Raw genomic sequence first — 22,729 nt, forward strand, 5'->3', positions numbered from 1 at the left:
AGGAAATAAGGATAGGTGAGAAGATAGGAGTCATGAAGAACAACATGGCAATAATCGATCTCAACAAAATATTGAGTGAAAAATTTGTTTTCAGCCAGTAAACTACACTCACTAAGTGTGTTACAGTAGGTTTCAACCTTCTGCCTTCTCGAAAGAAAGGGTGAGAGATTCCAACAAAGTCTGAAAACATACAGACTCAAACAACGGACCGAAAGTGACTTCAAAACTAGCGGGAGGGGTATACTGGGAAGCTAGGGTAAGATTGGCAGTGCGGACTTTTAAACCACTGAAATCACCCGAAGTAGATGGGATCTTGTCAGCACTTCTTCAGAGAGGCCAAGAAATCATTCTAGAATCTGTCCTAAGTAAAGGACAGCATAGCCTTAGAATATGTACCGAGGGCATGGAAACGGGCAAGAGTGGTCTTTGTACCAAAAGCGAGTAAAAAGAATTCTTTTCACCCTTAATCCTTTAGAGCAATCCTAATCCCATCCCATCCCCCTTCCCCACACCAATGCCATTGTTCGTACTTAAGACGGCGGAAACGTTCACAGCCAATTATATAAGAACGAAAGAATGTGTGGTTCGGCATTAGAGACAAGTCCCTCCGCGTATAATATTGATATTGCTATTCCCCGTGATATCAACATGAACGTGCAGAAGGTGAACTACGAGCCACTGGCTCGAGAAATCAGAGAAATTTTAGCGTCTCGAGCGGGTGGTTGTAGTTACCATAATCTTGTCCGCTGCAGCTGTTATAGCTAAATCCCTCAGGGCTTCCCCTGATGCCCTGGAACTCTCACACAATCTGGTTCAAATCATGCAGAAGTACACCACTCTGCATACATACTCGATGTTGCCGGGAGTTTTCGACGGATTCTCCCACTGACCTACCACCGGTTTTTTCCCTTTCCTTTCCCAAGATAGTCGATGAATATTACGCATGCGCATCTCAAAATGCTGTTGCCATAGCCTTGACAGCCGACTGTTGCGTCTTTGCATGCTTTGGGGCCGGTTCACCATGTGCAGTCCACTCAGATGACGATTGTTTTAATTCTGGTGTGAAATGATGAAATCATGTTTCGCCGATTGTCACATTTCGATGTGTAAATTCGGGTTTTTCATGGAAGAAGGGCTTCAAACACTACTCAGAACTGTCAACTCGTTGCTGTTTTTGGTCGATTGTGAGCTCACAACAATCCACATTCAATAAAGTTTTCTAATACCCAAACATTCATGCACAATATGTCCAAAACGTTCCTTTGAGAGACCCTCAGCTATCATAAGGATAAAAGGGAGCGTTTTTCCACCTGTTGGCACTTTCGGTCACGCTGCTTCCAGGGCAGAGGTGAGGCAGCGTCTGATGAGTTGCCTCTGCCCTGGGAGAAACCGTCAGTAATTTTTTTGGTTTTTTTAATTAAGACCGTTAGTTTATAAGAGGTGAATTGCCGTAAGCTAAAGGTCTAAGGATCAGACCTAATACTTACAGACCATTACTGAAGGGAGAAAACAGAAATGAACAAAGGATGGGTCCTGCGGGATCCACATGATGAGAAAAAGCACTTGAAATGCAACCGTTGAACATCAACGCAGAGGAGACAGATGGTGGAAAATACATCACATAAGTTGACATCTTTACGGAAAATATGCAGTTTCCTTCAGCTGAACTGCGACTACTTCTTGGTACCCGATTAACCTATTTGGCACCTACTTTTTCTCTTAATAGTATTGTCTAAAATATATCTTTTAGCGGAGAGAACCTCGCTATCTTGGTGCCAATAGAAAATTGTCTAAGATTCCAGTGTGAGCTCTGTTAAAATAAATCATTCGTAACTTTACATATTAGATACTACCCACACTCGAGAACTAGTAGATAACCTCCTCCATTCATAGAATACCTAAGTGGAATGAAACCCAGAAGCATATGAACTTCCCTAGAAATTACTCATTTCCGCAAGAAAATCATGGAAACTTCCTCAAGACATCCGTCAGTCCCAACATGTGTTCTGAATTGGATTGGTAAACTCCTCCGATGCGAACAAAAGGAACTGCCAAGTACTAAACCGGAATGCTCTGAAAGTGCTCACCTGTCCAAATACTTCCAGAAGCGATTCTTATTTACCTTTCGTGACAAGATTACACTTTGATCCGTTCAAACGTAATTGAGAGAAATTATTGTTTGTGTTTGTGTTAGAGCGGGTCGTTTTCCTTCAGATTTTTCAGATAAGCTTCGCCCCGTTAACGCAATCATTAGACCGTCTGGAAAGAGTACGTACGCACTAGAGGATGGCGTTTTCGCCTTTTAACTGAATCACGAACAAAATTGAAGATAAATGTTTGCGCCCTCCTCGATTTTAATGCAAATATTTACTTTTGTGGCGAAAAAGTAGACAAATAAATTATCGTGTTTGGAGAGACTCATTGTTATCAATTGCACTTGAACTTGGATAATTTCAAATTGAATTAAACAATTTGTCCTCCCCCTTATTCGAATTCAAAAATTTCTGATTTGCTGTTAGTGCTTTTATTGTGATTCAGAAAGATCCTTTTAGCATAAATTGCACGATTTATTTGAAAAGGCTGGCGATACGGTGAGTATTCAATATACTCAATCAATACAACCCCCACCCTTTGGGAATGGGGAATGCAATGCATGATTCGTGCCAGAGTGCAACGAATATGCATAAAGCCTTCGTTGAATATAAAATCAGACCGGCCGCCGAGTGTTTCAGAATTCAGGATTTTCGCTGCTTGTTTACGTAGATTCGAAACCATTGGGTATGCTCTGGACATTTTGAAAAAATCGTCCATAAATTGTATACAAGAATGTTTCTGCAACGTCCTAAGAGCTTCTATTTACTGTCCATCAGAGTTGGGCAAAATCGTAATCATGATTACATGATTATGATTACGAATTTCATGATTAATGATTGATTGCAATCATAATCAAACTCTCGTGACTATGATTGTAATCACACAATTATGTAGTCACGTAATCATACTCATGTAATCACTTTGAAATAATAAAAACTTGTTCTATTCGCTAGTGTTGATTTTTATTTTGCAAAAACCCATATTTCGGGAACCACTTCCCTTTATCAGTGCTAACAAGTCCAGTGTATCGTGAGGGGTTGTTTCATTTTTGCAGGCATATACATCTGTATATATCTACGAGCGTATTCACAGCAAACCGAAATGGTGAATTGAAATGCGCACTTTATCTTTTTATGATATCACATCACTCCGCCCCCAGATGAAACCGAGGGGTTTCAGCGACCGAATCCGGAACTGTGTTCCCCTTCAGTTCTTGAAGCGAACGCGACGTTGTTTAGAGGTGCACACGAGCTTCAGCCTGGACAGGGAGACCGCCTTTTCGTGTCCACCGATCTCGAGCTGGAAGAAATGTTCTCCCCGCTCGAGAACGCGGCACGGGCTTTTATAAGGAGACTGCAGCGGCTTCCGGACGGCATCCGTCCTAACCAGGACGTGCGTACACGTGTCCAGCTCCCTGGGCGCTCAGACAGCTGCGCACGAGTGTTGGGTGGGAGGAGTGGCCTTGATGCGTCGGAGATTGTCTCTCAGCAGACGCACCAACCCCGACTTTGTAAGACCCGATCTCTTGTGGAAGACCGGATCACTTGGGAGTCTAGGATTCTCCCCGTATACCAGCTCCGCGGGGCTGCAGCAAATTCCTCTCGGCGAGTTGTACGTAGGCCGAGTAGGACGAGAGGCAAGGCTTGGGTCCAGGATGGATCTTCGCGTGCCATAATGGCGGCTTTCAGCGTCCGGTGCCAACGCTCAAGCATTCCATTGGATTGCGGGTTGTATGCAGTAGTCCGTTGACGTTTAAACCCCAGGAGTTTCCCTAACTTGGTGAAAAGGGTGGACTCAAATTGCATTCCCTAGTCAGTGATGACCATTGCAGGGACGCCAAAGCGAGGTATCAACTCTCGACAGAGAGCTTCGGCACAAGATTGCGCCGTAATGTCTTTCAGAGGTATTGCCTCAGGCCACCGCGTAAACCTGTCGATGATTGTGAGGCAATGCTTGTAACCGTGCGAGTCTCGCAAAGGCCCTACCATGCCGAGGTGTATTGTGTGGAACCGCTTGGTAGTGCGGGGGAATAAGCCACTTCTTTCCTTACATGCCTGGTGACTATACACTTTTGGCATGCGATGCACTCTCTGGCCCAGGAATTGACATCCTTATTCATGGAGGGCCAGAAGTATTTATCGGTGACTAACCGATTTGTTGACCTGATGCCTGGATGCGCTAGGTCGCGAACTGCGTGGAACACTTCCTTGCGAAATGTGGCCGGAATGTATGGCCTTTTCCGAGTCTTCGCAGCAGATAGAGAGGTACGAGTCGAAGATGGGCAACTCCCGAAATTTGTATTTGGGGCTGGATTTGAGGCTCTAACGTGCTGCGTCATCCTCCTGCGCCTTGGCAATAGCTGAGAAGTCGAGTGAGGCGGGGATGTTAATCTCGAAGACACGAGACAAAGCGTCAGCAACTATGTTGTTCTTGCCGGACACGTGCTGGATGTCTGACGTAAACTGGCTTATAAAGCTCAGATGTCGAAACTGACTGGCTTTTGTTTCAAAGCATATGTGAAAGGTTTATGGTCCGTGAACACTGTGAACGGCCTGCCTTCAAGGGTGAAGCAGAAGTATTTGATGCTCAAGTACGTGGCGAGCAGTTCACGATCGTAGGTACTGTAGTTCCGTTGAGCGGGGTTCAACTGCCTAGAAAAGAAAGCTCTTAAATTATTATACAATGAAATTAAATTAATATTAATTGTCGTACAGAAGACCCTCTTTTATTTTCTTTTACGTCCTGCTGTCAAGTCATGGCGCTCTGCTCTCCACTCCTGTGGCGAAGTCTAAACTGAGTGGAGAGCGCCGGTGGCGTCATCTGTCCGCTCGCATTCGCAACAATCGAAATAAATTTCGAATGCCGCGTATCCTGCCGTGCCACATACGTTTGTACAGCAAACACAGCCGCAATTGTCGAATCTTGTTGTCACGATCCCTACAATTATAGTTATATAATAATAATTAAGTCATTTTAAGGTTTTGTGTAAAACAAAACCTTTTTAAAATCGGTTCACTGTCTGTCTATCTGTCTGTGTGGCTTTTTTTATTCGCATGCCGGACTCTTACCGACTAAAACCTCCCATATTTTTTCCACACTCTCCCCGCTGCACCACCGTCCCAGTATTGCTTCGAGGGGCTGTTCATTTCTTAGCTGTTCAGTTTACCGCTTGGGGCTACCGCTTTACGTGACGTTAATTGCAATAGCTTCCCTACTATTTCTCCGCTCCGCATCCCAGCGCAGAAGAAATCCACCTGAATTCGTGGAGCTAGACACGCAATACAAAAACGCGAGGAAAAAATTGCAGGAAACTATCACGAAGAGCAAATTCGAGCATTTCAACGGATGTGTACTCTCTTCCCAAAGAATGTGAACTATACAAATCTACCTGAAATCCATGTGAACCCCGACGAAATTCGCTAAAAATAAGATTCCAGGGCCGGATGGAATCCCGAATGTCGCTCTGAAAGTGGCAGCCAGGACAGCAGATTTCTTGCCCAAGTTTACGGCATGCCTTATAGAAGGAGAGCAATGGAAACTAAAAAAGCTAATACTTATTCCGAAGTCAGATAAAACATTGGGAGACCCCTCCCAAGCAGCATGACTTGCAAGAGGCATCCATTGTAAGCCTTAGAAAGGCGTATGGAGGTACACAGATGGCGACCATTCGATTGCTAGCAGAAGTAGCGTGCAAGCTGCTGAATGTCGGGTAGTTTGTCGCCACAGAGAGCAAATCTCGTTGAAGAGGTGCTTCAAGCCAAGTGCATGCTGTGTGATGGAAAGAAGGGCCTGAACAGCGGGCATATTGCCGGACGCGGAAAGTGTCTCGAGTTCGAACAGGCGCCAAGTGCAGCAAGAAAATGAGGTTGATCCAAATCAACCTCAATTACTGTAGAGTCGCGCAAGATCTGCTCTCGCAGACCACCCATGAATCAGAGACGCAAGTGGCTATAATAAGCGAACCCTATAGAAACCCTAACAATAACGTATGGGTGGTGGGTGGGCCGGGGGCCAGCCTTGTGGGCAAGCGGGGACCAAGCTATACAGGAATGCATGAAGCCATGAGTGCACAACGTCTACGTCTACAGCTGCTATGACCCTCCAACCCTGTCGTTAGCCGAATTCGAGGATATGCTGGACAGATTGATTATGGATGCAAAAGGACGGAAACCAAAAGTCATCGGCGGTAATTTCAATACATGGGCCACAGAATGGGGAAGTTCACTGACGAATGCAAAGGGGCGTTGTTTCTTGGAGGCTTTCACGCAGTTAGATATCATATTGGCAAACAATGGTCAGGTTATCACTTATAGGAAAGGGGGGTCCAGTTCGGTTATGGATTTGACTTTTGTTAGTCCTTCCTTAGCTCGCGATATATCCAGGAATGTCAGTGAACAGTACGCCCATAGTGATCACCAGGCAATAGTCTTTGACCTGAAGAGCAAGTCAAGCGGTTGGAAATTTGTCCATCCAAAAATGATGAATACGTCAGGTTGGTCTGCGAAAGCAAGTGACGAGCAAACAAACATTTCTATATGTATGATTGGACCAGGACACTATACTAAGTACACCCTCCGAAAGAGCCCCCCCATTTCATGGATTGTATCGCGAAGGCATGCGACTCATAGATGCCGAGACGTTATACTTTCCCCAGTAGAAGGCCCAACTGCTGGTAGAATAGTAAATTATCAGATCTTCGGTCAGTGTGCCATCGGACCAGATGGGAGGCTCAACGAGCAATGGGTAGGATTGACTAGCAGGTGAAGCAACGTGCTTACAAGGAAGCCCGAAGAAACCTGAAGCTGGCTGTACAGCGAAGCAAGACCGATTGCTTCAAGCAATTCTGCGCAGAAGCGAATATAGACGCATGAAGAAGCGCCTACAGGGTTATAATGGGGAGATTTAGAGATCAGGCAGTTCCACCAATTACATGCCTCGATATCCTGCAAAAAATCTTTGAAGGTTAGTTCCCTAGGGAGAACACAAAAAGTTGCAGTCTCCATTCATCTTTAGATATGGCTGTAACACCCCCAGTAACGACGGAAGGCTGGGACACAACAAAACGTCCGGCCTCGACGGCACACCAAAGAAAGCCCTTAAGCTGGCCATTAAGTCGAGGCTAGACATGTTCGTAGGGTTATTCGAAGGATGCTTGGCGGATGGGACTTTTCCTGAAACATGGAAAAAACAAACGTTATTGTTGTTGCATAAATCTGGTGAGCCTCCTGGTGAACCATCTTCCTACAGGTCTATATTGGACGCTATGGGCAAAATGTTGGAGAGAATAATCAACAGCAGATTGTTTGCGGCTGTAGAAAGTCTGGGAGGCTTATCAGGCCGACAATTTGGCTTCCGTACGGCCGGAACAATGGTCGACGCCATCAAACTGGTCACTGGTTTAGCTTAAAATGCGATGGATGAAACGGGTGGCACTAGTAAGTATTGTGCTGTAATTACCCTTGAAATGCAAAATGCGATCAACTCTGCCAGATGGAAACTAATAAGGAGGTCATTGGTGGTTCTTGGTGTACTAAGTTACTTAACTGCGCTAGTTGACAACTAATTTTCAGATAGAAGGCTCTGGTATGACACAGACAATGGAACCAAAGAATACATTGTCTCCGCAGGTGTTCGACAGGGCTCTGTGCTAGGACCGCTATTGTGGAATGAATATCATGTATAATGATGTCCTCAATGTACCAGTTGCTAGCGAGGTAACAATAGTGGGTACGGCAATGATATAGGGGCGATTGTTGTTGCAAAAAATCAGGCAGATGTGGAATTGTATTCGTCCGGAGCAATCACGGCTGTAAAGAAGTGGCTGAAAGATGCCGGTCTTGCGCTCATGGAAGATAAAACAGAGGTGGTGTTTATCACGAAGCGGCGTAAGGAAACCACTGGCCGTATCAGAATGGGAAAGCATATCATCACTTCAAAGCCAGCAATTAAATACTTTGGAGTGATGATCGATGCGAGGCTGAATATCAAGCGGCACTTACAAAATGTTCAGAAGCCTAAGCTTAAGTCTCGGTGTCTTAAAGTCTAATTAACCCTAAAAATACGAACCTTCATCGTTCTACTAAGTAATAACTCTAGATTGGGGGGGTTTTTCCGCCAAAAGTTTGTCTCAAACTGTCATACTAAAACTAATGAAATTTTGAATATTTTTTTATTTCCAGGTTCTTGGCAATTGGGTTGGGTCCTCTGCGATATCTGGATCTCATTAGATGTTTTATTATGTACAGCATCAATCCTGAGCTTATGTGCAATCAGCGTTGACAGGTAAAACTACCTATTTACATCGCAATCCATATGACTGGGCTAAAATACTAACTATGAATTCACTTTCAGATATCTAGCTGTCACAAGACCCTTAACATATTCGCGAAAACGTAGATCGAAACGTCTTGCTCTTATCATGATTCTCATAGTTTGGTTTCTGGCCCTTGCTATCACCTGCCCACCGATCCTAGGGTGGTAAGTATAATCATTTATTTAGTCCTTTCATATATGATATTATGTAATCTTTGACCAGCCAACTAGGCACTTACTTCATAGATGGTAATCACTTCAAAATCGATTCAAGTCCTACTCGTTTGATAATGAAACAAACTAAACCAAACCAAGGGACAAATTTCCTTTGATACCATTCTCAAATCAATTTAAAAACCTGATAACGTTAACAATTTCCATGAAACAGACTCCAGAAACCGCACCACACAGGCTCATCCTGTCTGGCAACTTATTTTGGAAGCATTCCATAGTACAGTAAGCAACGCCACTAAACTGAATTTATTCCAAATTGAAAAATTAGATTTAACTCAACCTTTCAAGGAGCAGTTGAAAGTCTGTTCTCAATTCAATTTGCGTATGCATGTGGTTGAGAACGTCCTTTTCGGAAGGATAGAACTGAACTGGTGAACCATGTGAAGCCGAAAATTTGAGCAAAAGTTTATGTAGTTACACGCTTAAATGCAGAAAGTGAGCTTTCCAACATACCATGTTGGTTTTCTACAAAGGAACCGCAGAAAATATGTCGCCAGACATTCAAGACTCCTTGGATATTTTTAGGCATCCCCATTCAGGAAAAATTGTTTGCCAGAAAAACAAAGTTTAATTTATCAATTTCATTTGCTAATTCAAGTACTTCCATTAGTGCGGCGAAATCGGTCTAACTTCTTTGTTTACCCCTTGACCCAATTTGTCAAAGATCAAGCAAAACCACCCCCTCGTTTGTAGAAGTTATCCCCGCTAGTAGGACTGGAATTCCTTTGCAACTTTGATGTCAATATTTATTTTTAATCAGAATTACGACTATCTCCGTACAATGGGTAACATTTGTAAACCGCCCTGTTATTTGCCCTTTGTTGCAGGTATGAGCCAGGACGTCGTGAAGACATCATGGAATGCCGGTATAACCGCAATGAAGGATACGTAATATTCTCAGCGATGGGCTCCTTTTTCATCCCAATGGCTGTAATGGTGTACGTTTATGCGAGGATCTCGTGTGTGGTAGCAAGTCGTCATGATAATATGACTGATATAGAGGTGCATAACAAGGTTAGTATAGAGAGTCCAGGAAAATTAATGGGACGACAGTGTTGCTAACTGAAAGCATGAATTCTCCCTAATTGTCGTATCAAAAATTACTTCGATTGTAATTCAAACTCATCTTTGGCTTGGTATTGGTTCCGCTCCCGTGTTCAGGGGGAGTTATCATAAAATTACATGTTCATAAGGTCACCGTCCTTTTCTTATATGTATTGGCCTTTACCCAACCAAACCGCAACATTTTACATTATTTTACTTTTGGTTTTGGGAGATGATACCGAACTGGAAGCTACCAAATTTAAATTCAAAAATTAGTTAAAATAGATTTTTATATGTACCATTTGTAAATTAACTTCCAAATGAAATTAACGCTTCAGCAAATGAAATTAACGCTTCAGCAAATGAAATTAACGCTTCAGCAAATCAAATTAACGCTTTAAAAAATGAAACTAAGAAACTTAGGTTAAAAATTAAGTTAATCTTATAATTTTTTATCAACTAACTATCCACAAGGGGTTAAATAAGTACGCATAATTTGTTGTAAACGATCAAACAAACAAACACCGGTAATTTCCAATGAAAATTTCAATAAGGCTTTTTCAAAACCTATCACTGTAAGTGCATCAATGACAAGAATTTGTGGTTCTCTTTATGCAGTTCAGGTATTTTTCAAGGATAAATAACAAATAAATTGTTAAATAGTAATAATGGAGTAGGTATCAGTGGCCACTCCGAGGAGCCCAATTAGCGCTGTGGTGCGGCGTTTTGATGCGACAAACTCCCAAGACCGTGACTGCTGTTATGAGAGTAGGGAGGCAGAGTTCAGCCGGCTCGGATCTTCAAACCCAGCCTATATCATTCACGAAGTCAACCAGCTCTACCACCCGGCAGCTAGAAATCCCCCTAAGGTCCCCAAACAAGGGTTTATCCAGTGTCCGTAGCTTACCGTTAACTAGAGCTGGGCAATCGCAGAGAAAGTGCATGAGGTTCCCCCCCCCCCCTTCTCCGCAGCTTCGGTAATGCGAATTGTAAGGTATGCCGAGCCTGGCGACATGGTCCCCTATGGGCACCGTGCAGACCACCGTAATATTGAATACATTTGCATGCGCTTTGTTATAAGCGGTCCAAACCCTTCTTGACTTGACAAAGGTAGTGACTGTACCCGTCGAAGGATTATCAAGAACAGAGCCCCGCCTGGCTAAGCCGTCACCCACTCATCCTCCCTATAAGTTCCTATCACCAGGATCTCAGAGGAGGGCGACCATTAGCGTGTCACCCAGACTGTTTAGCGCGTTTCTGCACTTCTCTACCAGTCTGGAAGATGTCGTCGGTGAGTCTAATGGCTGCTTGGCTGTCGGACAGAATGGCTACATTACGCTTGAGGCTCGGATCACACAGCCATCGACATACTTGAAATACACTGGGCAAACCTGAGAGACCATACGACGCGGAAACACTATGTATATTCGCGAAAAGCCCCGTGCCGATCCCACATACCATCTTTGATCCGCTGTTGAGAATACTATGTCATAACCTTTTTTTTTTTTTGTTGGAGTAGGATAGGTGAATGCGTTTACGCACAGAGTGTTGGACTCCCGCAACAGCACGCTGGCGGACTACCAACTAAACACCTCCCTGTCATCAGAGAACTAGCCTGGAACCGTTTGACACATTACTTCGGGCTAGCCCTCCCGCTCTCCCGGCTTTGGGAGCCTTCAAGTCAGGGAATTCCTTTCACCAACGGGAGGGGAGGGGAGGAAGGGAGTTGTTAGTGCAGGGAACCCCTTACCGTCCGATCCCTCTGCCGGTCGAGTTCAATCTTCTTCGTAGTAAGAAGAGCCCGAACATAATGCGCAATACGATTCCAGCTGCCAGCGCTCTTCAGCATCTCTCTGACAATGTTGTCTGGAGAGAGCTCCCCTGTGTCTGCATAAAGCTGCTGGCGGAGGCCATCCCACCTCTCGCAAGAGAAAAAGGTGTGTTCAGCGTCATACGGCACTCTATTGCAGAACACACAATCAGGAGATCGCGCCTTCCCAACCCTGTGCAGGTAAGACTGAAAACCTCCATGCCCACTTAGAAGTTGGGTAAGGAAGTAATCAATCTCACCGTACTTTCTGTTCAACCATGGGTCTAATTTGTCGATGAGCCGCGCAGTCCACTTGCCCCTTGGCTCATTTTGCCAAGAAACTTGCCACTCGTTAAGGGTGCGTTGACGTTCTTCACGGGCAACCACTTCTCTTAAGTTTTCGCCCTTACGGCGATAGATAGCTTTGCGCTCCTTGGCAAGGAGGGCAACGGGGATCACTCCCGCAATCACCATCACAGCCGGTTCGGAGACAGTGCGATAATCAGACGCCACTCGCAAAGCTCCCCGCCTCTGCACTTGAGCTAGGCGTTTACGATGCACCTCCTTGTCAAGGGCATCAGCCCATACCTCCGCACCATAGAGAAGGACGGACTGCGTTGCTCCCATGAGGAGACGTCTCCTAGTTGATATAGGGCCGCCCACATTCGCCATTAGCCGACTCAAGGCCGCGACTCCTGCTGCAGCCCTGTCCGCGGCTGCTTTGATTTGCTCGAAGAAGCTCATCTTCGAGTCGAGCATTAAACCAAGGTATTTAATCGCTGGTTTTGACTCTATAGTCAACTCGCCGATCGATATGGGACGCAAGGTCGGGATTCTCCTTCTGGTCAGGATGACTACTTCGGTTTTCTCCAGCGCAAGGTTGAAACCGTGAGCAGTCATCCATCCGCTTACCCGTCGCATCAATATGTCAATCATCAATATCAGGCGCAAAGCAGACTTGACATATTGATGTCATAACCTTGCAACACACCGCCGAGTAGGGCAAACAATGGTGCACCCGCGTTCTGACACTGTTCCCCTGGTTGGTTTCCATATTTATTAGCCTACCCGGGGCTTCGCTGATTTCCTTCTTTCATGAACGTTGACTCCGGGGCAGATGGCAGGAGCTTCTCCTAAATGGATCAGGCACTAGGTCTTGCAATTTCTGCCGACCAGGTGTCACCACACTATGGGCTAATGAATGACTAGTTTGTGAAACATCGTATATAGAGAGAAAGAGCTGGAAAGCATCGGAAGCCAGAGTGTGGGACTTTAATCCACTAAAATCTCGTCTCCTCACCCACTATGCACCACGAAACTATCTAGAGACATTACTTCGTGGGCGGGTTAAAGCCCTACCAGCTTACTTCGACGGTGAGGATTGTCCCCCCGCCCCCCTGCTGCTTTTTCGTAAGCGCTCTAACCTTCAAAGCTCCTTTTGAATACAGCTTATGGTGCCACTAACTGCATTCCACACTTCTTGGGATTCGAGCATTTGCGCAATAATCGTCTTCAGTTGTAAGGGTCTTGTCTAGAGAAATTGAAGCTGTCCGCTCTCATTTGCACATCTCGGACATACGAAGGGTATGTGTTCCGGGTCCCTGTATTCGTCAATAGACTCAGGACAGAAGGGAGAATCGTCATGTCCAAAACGATATAAATACCTACTGTATTCACCATGCCCAGTTAGAAACTAGGTCGAATGATAGTGGACATCTCCATGGCTGTGGCTAATCCAAAGCAGGATATTCGGAATTAGCTTGTGTGTCCACCTCCGCTTGTGAGAATCATCCCAACATTCCTGCCACACCCTGAGTGTGCGCGCTCTCCCTTCTCGTCGCCTATTCTCGACATTAGGGTCACTCCGTGCTTTCCAACTGTATAGTGTTCGCAGCTCCTCAGCCAAAATATCAATGGGCACCATTCCCACGACTACCCAAGTTGCTTCGTCTGACATTGTTCAGAATGCTGTAGCGACTGTCAACACATCCAGGCAAAATACTGAAGTTGATTTTCTCCTATACGCTTGAACATTAATGGTTTTTGACCAAACTGGTGCTGCATACAATAAAATGGATGAATACACTCTGGCTAACAATAGCCTCCTCAGTGGTTTTGGCCCTCCAATATCAGGCATCATCCTAGTTAACAGAGCTACAACTTCCGTTGCTTTCTCGCCTGCGTAGCTCAAGTGTTTCTTGAAGGTCAATGGATGATCCAGCATAATGCCGAGGTATTTGATAAAAAGCGCGGCGAAACCGTAGAAATTCTCTCAGTTTACGGCTGCTGACAAATACACCCTATGTGATATCAACCAATTCTTGATCAGCCTAACCGAAGGCTCACATGCCTAGATAACTTCCTCTATTTGTTTGTTCACTACAACAATTGTCTGCATAGCCAATAAGGGTAGCTTGTCGCGGGAGTTTGATTCACAGCATATGGTCATACATTACGTTCCAGAGCAGTGGCCCCAACACTGATCCTTGAGGCACTCCGCCGGTTATCAAATATTCAACTAAGCTTACGTTGGCATCATAAAGGAACTTTCTAGCCACGAAATAATTCCTTATGATTAGGTGAATATAGTTGGGCACATTCAGCTGGCTTAAGGATCTTATTATATGCTGTCATTGCGCTGAATTGAAAGCATTCTTCACGTCGAGGGTGATGAGGGCACAGTATTTTTTATTTTTTGGTGCCACCCTCTTAACTTATACCTACAATTACCTCCTCTGCCAGATTGACTGCTGCGTTGACAGTATCCACCGTTGACCGGCCGGCGCGAAAACCGTATTGTGGTGTGGACATGTTTCCTGCTCCCATTACAATTGGGAGCAGCCTATTGCATATAATGCACTCCAGCAACTTTCCCATACTGTCCAGCAAACAAATGGAACGATACGACGATGGTTTCCCAGGTGGTTTATCACTCTTTGCTAGCAACACCACCATTTGCCTTTTCCACTCAGTCAGGAAGGTGCTCTCTTCCAAGCAGGTATTACAAAGCCACGTTCGGTATTCTGTCCAGCATTTTCGCAGGTAATGTTAAGCGCATCCTTTGTTATACTTGGGATATTCTTTGTGGGATGCTCTCTTTCAACTGTAATAGTACGTTTGCTTTGCTGTGAGAATATAGATGATGTCGTCCTCTTTGCAAAGTTCTTTAAAGGAATTTACTTTCACAAATCGCCTTCCCCAGCTCTCTTCGTCCGTCTTTCAAATTGCGCACCTTCCACTTTTATTGGTGGTCCACGTTATCTATTCATCCTTATGGTTCGCTAATAATCGCCACGTCCACATCGAGCTCTAGGACTGACTGGCTCAAAAATCATGTTGGGTCTTACAATGGTTGAGATTTATCTACATAAATGTCATTTACTTTTTGCTTTTGGTTTCCTCCTAGACAACAGGAATTTTCCGTTTCTTGCGGGATGGCCCTTATCATAAAAACCTGTATCTTTACTCAACATGCATTCAGGGTCTTTCTCACAGTTTCGTGCCAGGTGTCCTTTTTCACCACACCGACTGCGCTGGTCAGACCTATCGCGCTTCCTTATGCAAGATCTGGCTAGGTGCCGGTAATCCAGACAATTAAAACACATAACAGGAGATATTTTCTCCCAAATTCTACAGACAATCCATCCGATCTTGACTTGGCCAGCTTCCAGCGACTTGTTTGCCCAAGCAACTGGCAAGCTGATGATTGCCGTTTGCGTGCCACCGTATGCTTTCCGCAAATTCTTGATTGCGTCGACATTACCGTCTGGATTTTGAAATCGCCGCACCAATTCTCTTCAAATGTCATCCTTTGTCGTGATTTCGTCAAGGTCCCTGCACTCCACAATTATCTCGTGAGTTAACTGCCTTATCGTAACTTTCTCACCAAAGTTTTGCTTGTTCAGGGTCCTTTCGTCCTACATCTTCCAAAGCTCCACGAGTATTTCTCCTTTCTTCGTTCTCCTGATCCGTGTGACATTGTCTCGGAGGCCGCTTAGCGTCGGATCCCCATTGACCTTCCGCAGAATCTCAGCGTAGGAGAGATCAGCTTTGTTTCCAGTTGCATCCGGACGGAGCTTCGTTCTTTATATCTGCTTCTTTGGCTCCACATTTGTCCAGACATTTCCTTCCATTTTATGGGATTACATAAGTGGAGCCAATTTAAGATCCAAACTTTGTACTCCCTCCGTTACTGGTTCTTTGGACCCTACGCTTTTCTTTTGTGTTGGGTGCGTTACACCAGTATCTTCAATTCTTTCTCTGCTCCTTTTTACGCCCTCTACTACTTTCCACTTTGGACTTGTTTGAGTGGCTCGTTTCATCCTCTTGATAGCAATAAGTACCTATCACAATGGGGTCACCGTAGGAGTTTGTAAGTGTCCTGTATTCGCAGAGTATTGGTTCGTCAAACTTAACTTACCCGTGGCCTTCCCCAGGTGCTTTTAAGGTTTCTAACAACCACTTTAATATAGCAATGAACATTATGCTTGAGCCGGCGAATTCGTAGAACTTGTTCAGGATATTACCATCATCTTCAGATAATTTTCCACCCTGAGTACTTTTGCTAGGACTGCATCAATGCTCTCGTCGTTGGTATGAAACGCTTCTTCCTTGCTGGGCCCGGTACAGCCCTTGCCATAATCAATACCTGGTCGTCCGTCCCTTTTCACGGACCTGTATGGAGAGCGTAGCATTTTACCGCTTCGTTTAAAGTAATCCGGGCTCGTTACCTCCTCCTTATCGCTTGTTGCAATATCTACTTCGATGGTCCCATAATCAACAAGAATGGCGTCAATATCCTCTTTATTCTTCAATATTAATAGTATTTTGTTTCTTTCATCCATATTGTTGCTCAGGTATTTCTCACAAATTGAAGCGCAGGCTCTCGTTCACGAACCACACCCGTGGTAGTCGCTTTCCGCTAACCCTGTGCTCAATAGGAAGTCCTATTCATCCCACCGTCCTTTCCCCTCTTTGAACTGCCTACCTGTAGGCGGCTGTCCGTAGGCTTTTATTAATAGTTCCCCCGGCATATCTCCTAAGCGAGTTCGACTAACTCAGTTGTTTTTTCTAGTTTAGGGCGTGCTAAGTCCACTAAACCGCGGTTCACCTGTCTCGGAATATCTCCTAAGTGAGTTCGACTAACTCAGTTGTTTTCTCTAGTTTAGGGCGTGCTAAGTCCACTAAACCGCGGTTCACCTGTCTCGGAATTGTGGCAAAGTGACGTGTTGAATTCCGAAACTCGCAGGAAACGGTCACCTCAATCGACCAGAAACAACCCTACCCGGGTCGCCGTATCACCCATGCAAGGAGGAACATGGACTTCCCACTGGCACGTGCGAGTGGGAAGTCAGCTTGAAAGACGATACTTTCTAAACTTGTGTCAGTAACTGGTGCCTGGATATGCGCTTGGGGCGCAGTTACCCCAACCAGTCTTCACATACCAATGATTTTTGGTTTTCTGTTCTGGGTATCTTTCCATAGCCATTTTTGTCCACGGGTGGATGTTTTCCCCGCACCTACCCGAACTGTGCATAAACATGCCCTCCAAATGCGTGCATGGTCGTACACCATCGGGAATTCCGTTATCCGCACGGAGGGACGTGCCTGATGGGAGATCTGGCAACTCTTCACAGGTATCTGTCTGTCTGACGAATTTTTCTCGTAAACGGTTATAGCAATTGACACCAAAATTGTGTTGGAAAGGAGGAAACTGTGAAGGCCCACGCATTGAGTGAGTTACATCTTTCGACGTCGAATTTAAGGGGGGGGGAGGTCCCCATACATGCATATAGGGGTGTACATTTTTTTCACCAAATATAGTCATGTGGGGTATCAAATGAAAGGTCACGGTTAGAACTTTTCGAAGCCGGTCTTAATTTTGACATTTGGTGGAAAGGTGGGGAATCCGGGGGTTGAAAGTGATTCACTTTCAGAAACTAGAATCACGAAAGGAAATTGCACTATTTTGGTAACATTCGCAACTGAAAATGGTGACCCCAAAATCATTTCTATTCTCGAGATTAAACTATTCGAATGAATTTCAATAAGAGACGAAGAGACTGTCTGGGTCTTTTCTAGTGTTCGCCAAGGTTCCAATCTGAGACATTTTTTGTTTTTATTTTTCATCAATCCCTTTTTTTATCTCGTATTGCTCATGAATTAAAGATTTGAAATCTACTTTGTTAACTATTTCTATTAAATGAATAAAACTGAAAACTGCAGGAAGTAACAGAGGATTCTGATGGGTTTGCAACACTGTCTCCCTCAATATTTTCCAATTATATGTGCCAAGCATGCTTTAAGTAAAACAGGATGATTATGAACTACAAATTTGTATACTTCATACACATCAACTCCTGCCGACGGCATTCCATAGAGGACATGTAAGCGCCTGAAGTCAAACATGAAGGCACATTTAGACGTAAGAAAACAGTCACTTTGGTTTAATGCACTATCAAAATTCATTTCTCCTGTCCAATTAGAAATTCAAGAGATACCAGCAGGCCGAAATGGAGGCTGAACTAGAACAAGATGTTTCAGAACAGGACAACATAAGCCCAAACCCGAAGAAGCAAGCCGTACGTACTTTATCTAATCAGACGATTGTCAAGGAGCCGAAGGAGATGCAATTTAGCGATGGCGAAGTTATTTCAAGGCAATGCAAGAATGGGAATTATGAGTTGGTTACATCGTCGTCAAGGCCACAATCCTTCAAGCGACCGCCATCAAGCAGCTCGTCTAGACCAATCTCCACCAACTCAGACCACTGGTCAGTGGGGTCACGCCACAGCGTTCGACATCACCCAATAATTATAAATGAAAGTTATGTAACCAAAAGTACTCGCGTTCATCAGAAATCCCTTTCAAACAGAGTCACCTCCCTTAAGAGGGAGAATAAAACCACGCAAACGCTTAGCATAGTCGTTGGGGGCTTCATAGCTTGCTGGCTTCCGTTCTTTGTAAATTATCTTATTACCCCATTCCTTCCCGATGGCTATGTTAGCCCCGACCTGGCCAAGTTTTTCACCTGGCTTGGCTGGTTCAATAGTGCAATTAATCCTTTCATCTATGCTTACTATAGTGTTGATTTTCGAGCTGCATTCTGGAGACTGACCTTTAAGCGATTATTTAAAAATTCCTCGAAAGGTCAGTATCCAAACACGACATTGTCAATACGACGGTAACTAAGTTGCCTGTAGAATAGCAGAAAATTGGTAAAAACTAGGAATGAATATTGGAAATAAGTAACAATATATGTGTAACTGACAACCTTGGAAGCCACAAATAAAGATGTTGTAATTTATTTTGTAAGTGATCAATATCCTCCAGGAGATTATGAATATTTGCGCTCACTCCATGGAATCAAGATGAAAAATGAAGCTCATTTTGAAGCTTCCATTATTCGTTATACAAAGCAAGTCAGACTTTATATATATTTATAAGGACAAATGAAATTGGTTTGACTGATTTACTTGAAAATTCGCCACGATCGCCTTCACTTTCACCTGACTCCCAACCATTTCAATTTCGAGTCCTTGAATTTGATTACAGGAAGTGAAGGCGCTCGGAAGGCTTGAGTAGGCATGGCCATGTGCATGCTTACCAATAAATGCAGAAACAAAATGTAGTCATACAATTACTACGCCTTATTTGCCGTATTGCTGGAAAATATTTATATTTGTAAGACAAAAATCCACAGATATGAGGTGCTCCAATACGTATTTGTAAATATTTGTGCTAAATATGTAACAACATAATCAATATTGCGACTTAATTCAATTAATATCGCATCAAATAAAGTGTTAACATGAAAATAAATGGAAATATCATGAGTAAATACAATACAACTTACAATTATTGGAAACAGACCCTGTGAAAACATCCCCCAGAAATAAAAACAAAACACACCCCCAAAATAATATTATTGTGGAATATTCCATTGACATCTTGTATCTGATTTCATAAATCTTATATGGTTCATGTATGCCCGCATGTGAATGAATTTCTTTGAATATTTGAATATTTTTTTTTAATATTACGTTCGAAAAATTGATAATAAAGTCTCAATTGTTAAAAGCAAGACAATCTGACGTTCCAGTACAAGTTTCTGTAGGAATAAGTTTAGTGTATTTACTGTTGTAATATTTGATTTGATTCTGCAGATTGCCTAGTACAATATTTATTTTAGTTTTAGTTTATATTAGTTCCGAATGTAACTATAAAGAATAAAGAAAACGATGTTTTTGTCGTAACTCTGTAGACGAATTTGTTTTCCATTTAATCTAGAAAGGATAAATTCAAATGTTACTATGTGTCAGTCAAAGTTTCGGGTTGTAACCCTTTTTTCAAGACAACCAAGTTTATAAGTAAAAGAATAGTTGCCCTTCAGGACCCCCACGACTTCCCGAGACGCTCGCATTGCTCCTCAACTGTTCTGCACCAAGCGATGGTCCCTCAGGCTGAGAACTTTGGTTTTTATCTTCGGTCCAACTCTACTTGCCTCTCTTTCCCAATCTAAAGCCATTTGGCAAAAGTCCACGACTTTGAGAAAATATTTTATCGTCCATTGAATTCCTCCACGTCCTCGGACAAGGTAGCATGAAGAACAGATGTGGCGGAACATCGGAAGCGCAAACCTGAGCTGATGCTTGACAGGAGACCGAGACGAGAGATGTCAGAATGACAAGAAGGATAAAAACAGACTCTCGAGGAAACGTTCAAATACAACTCTGGGTACCAGGCGACCCCCAGTTTCAACTAGCCTTGTCTCGGCAAAAAGGGGCTTTGCCGAGATCGACTTACTTTCCCCGGAAAAATTGAGGTTATGGCAACCAACTATGAAAAAACAAAAAGACAAAAACATAAACCTGCTAAGCAAACACAATTAAACTTCGATCGTGACAATCCAATCCCGAGTGAAGGGGCAATCCTGAGCTCATCGATGGAGAACCTGAGTCTAGACTCAGATTCCCCACTTATTCAAGTGAGAACCAATTCAATTGGGACCCAGTCCTTAACGGACGAGCCGAAGCAGGCCCCTTCTGTTAGTACTCCTGACCCCAGGCTCCAATCGGCGCCACCTGCTGACGCTAAAGTCTTGCCCAGGGGTAAGCACCTGTCCACGGACAGTAAACTGCCTTCGGGCAAACCGCCTTCGGGCAAACAGCCTCCGGGTAAACCGCCTTCAGGCAAACCGCCTCCGGGCAAACCGCCTCCGGGCAAACCGCCTTCGGGCAAACCGCCTCCGGACAACGCACAACCAAAGGGGCTAAGGGGAAACCGAAGCGGCAGCGGTCCTCGGATGATCCTAACTCTTCGACACAAAAGGCGGCAAAGAGGGTACGGCCGGCAACAGCTAGGCCTTCATTTGCAGTCAAGGCAATCGAAGCCGATGGATGGGTCCTGTATAACGACTCTAATCCATCCGGCTACGATTCTGAGTAGTGCGAACAGCTTAGGAGGAAACTCCTCCTAGCTGTAAGGACTGCGTCCGCGCAAGGCATTAAGCTTTGCTTTGAGTCGGCAGGTGTATACCGTAAAATGTTACGGCTGAACTTTGCCGACGAAGACACGAACGAGTGGCTCAGGCAGTACTGCTCCTCCCTTAACGATGTGTGGGAGGGTGCACGACTAACCTTGAAAAGGGTCTCTGAGCTTCCATCGATTAAAAAGTGCTTTCTCTGGCTTCCAGAAGAAGAGCGAAATGGTGTCGGGGTTCTGGAACAACTTGGTGTACAGAACAATCTTAACACTTCCACCTGGTTGCTGCTAGGCAGCAAAACAGGAGAGAGAACCGATAGGCCGGGAACTTTTCTCACTATCGGCGTTCCCGAACCTGATGTTAAGAAAGTTCACGTCACGTTACAGGTGTCGGCTCCTAAAACCATTGAAGGGGACATGCAGCCCCTGGCATCTACATCTGAAACGTAAATGAGGTGCCACATTTCCCAAGTAAATTTTGCAGCATTGTAAAGCGGCGACTACACTTATCAGTCGTCGGATCAACAGCTGCAAGACATTTATATACCTCATACAAGAACCGTGGGTTGTTGGTGGGGCAGTCAGGAGCTTAAACTTCCAACATGCTGACCTATTGTATGCCAATGGAAGCGATCGACCCCGCACCTGCATGGTAGTCTCCAAAGACTTCCAGGCTAACCTGGTTAACGACCTATGTAATGGCGACACCACATCGGCTAAGCTAACCATAAAAAGTCAACAGGGAGATAAAGAGATATTATGGTCCTCTGCATATTTCCCCTACGACGTAGAAGACGTTCCCAGTGGAACATTCATCAGAGCTATCCAATATGCCAAAAGTAGAGGCATGGGGGTAATAGCAGGATGTGATGTCAACGCTCACCACATATGCTGGGGAAGTTCGAACATCAATGCAAGAGGATCGAGACTACTGGAGTATCTAGTAGGAACCAATTTGCAGATCCTAAATGTGGGTAATGAACCCACTTTCTTCAACGTGGTCAGGCGAGAGGTCATCGACATCACGGTGGCATCTCCTGACATCGCGGCTCTGATCGGAGAGTGGAGAGTATCAAACGATATCACACTCTCGGATCACAGACGTATTGATTTCGTTCTGGGCATGGATCAACCTCCACCCACTCCATTTGGGAATCCGAGGAAGGCAGATTGGGTAATGTATCAAACAGAATTGAGCGCCCGAGTCACGATCCTGGGGAGGCGCATCAAATCCCTTGCATGAGAGAAGCTTTCGAAGAAAGCTGTCCACTCAAGATGCCAAAGAAGGGTAAAACACCATGATGGAACTCGGATTTGGCAAAGCAGAGGAGAACGACAATGATGCTCCTTAATCGTGCTCTGAAGGGTGAATCAAGCACTAGCTGGAATCGCTATAAAGAGGTACAGAAGGCTCTAAAGAAGAGCATAAGATCGGCTAAACGATCATCTTGGAGACGCTTTTGCGAAGAGACTAACTACCTTGAGGCAACCTCAAAGCTGAAGCGGATTCTGGTCAAAGAACGTAGCCAGAAACTGGGTTATTTACGTTTACAGAATGGGAAGTACACAGAAAGGGATGAAGAAATGGCAAATCATTTGCTTGAAGTACACTTCCCAGGCAGCATCCAAAATCAGACTGGAATCTGGCATGCAAAGTAGTATCACTGGAGCGAGTGAAATGGGCATTTAACTCGTTCCATAGATACAAGTCTGCAGGTCCGGATGGCATCATCCCTGCGCTAGTAATAGAAG

The 22,729-nt window shown here is 44.5% G+C and overlaps 1 protein-coding gene across 7 annotated transcripts in view; it reads left to right on the top strand.

Annotated features, from left to right (window-relative positions):
* The window catches only part of LOC119659037 (5-hydroxytryptamine receptor 1D), a 384,779-nt gene extending 365,031 nt beyond the window's left edge, over positions 1–19,748 (top strand). For 6 of the 7 annotated variants that reach the window (XM_038066937.1, XM_038066934.1, XM_038066936.1 and 3 more), the window contains 5 exons: positions 8,274–8,376; positions 8,446–8,571; positions 9,468–9,654; positions 17,874–17,918; positions 17,980–19,748. In XM_038066937.1, coding sequence (XP_037922865.1) covers positions 8,274–8,376; positions 8,446–8,571; positions 9,468–9,654; positions 17,874–17,918; positions 17,980–18,681 — 1,163 coding nt within the window. In that variant the 3' untranslated portion in view covers positions 18,682–19,748. The remainder of the gene's footprint in view (positions 1–8,273; positions 8,377–8,445; positions 8,572–9,467; positions 9,655–17,873; positions 17,919–17,979) is intronic. The other variant, XM_038066938.1, reaches the window with a different exon arrangement.
* The last annotated feature ends 2,981 nt before the right edge of the window (positions 19,749–22,729 follow it).

This window comes from Hermetia illucens, chromosome 6 (assembly GCF_905115235.1).
Source record: "Hermetia illucens chromosome 6, iHerIll2.2.curated.20191125, whole genome shotgun sequence".
NCBI lineage: Eukaryota > Metazoa > Arthropoda > Insecta > Diptera > Stratiomyidae > Hermetia > Hermetia illucens.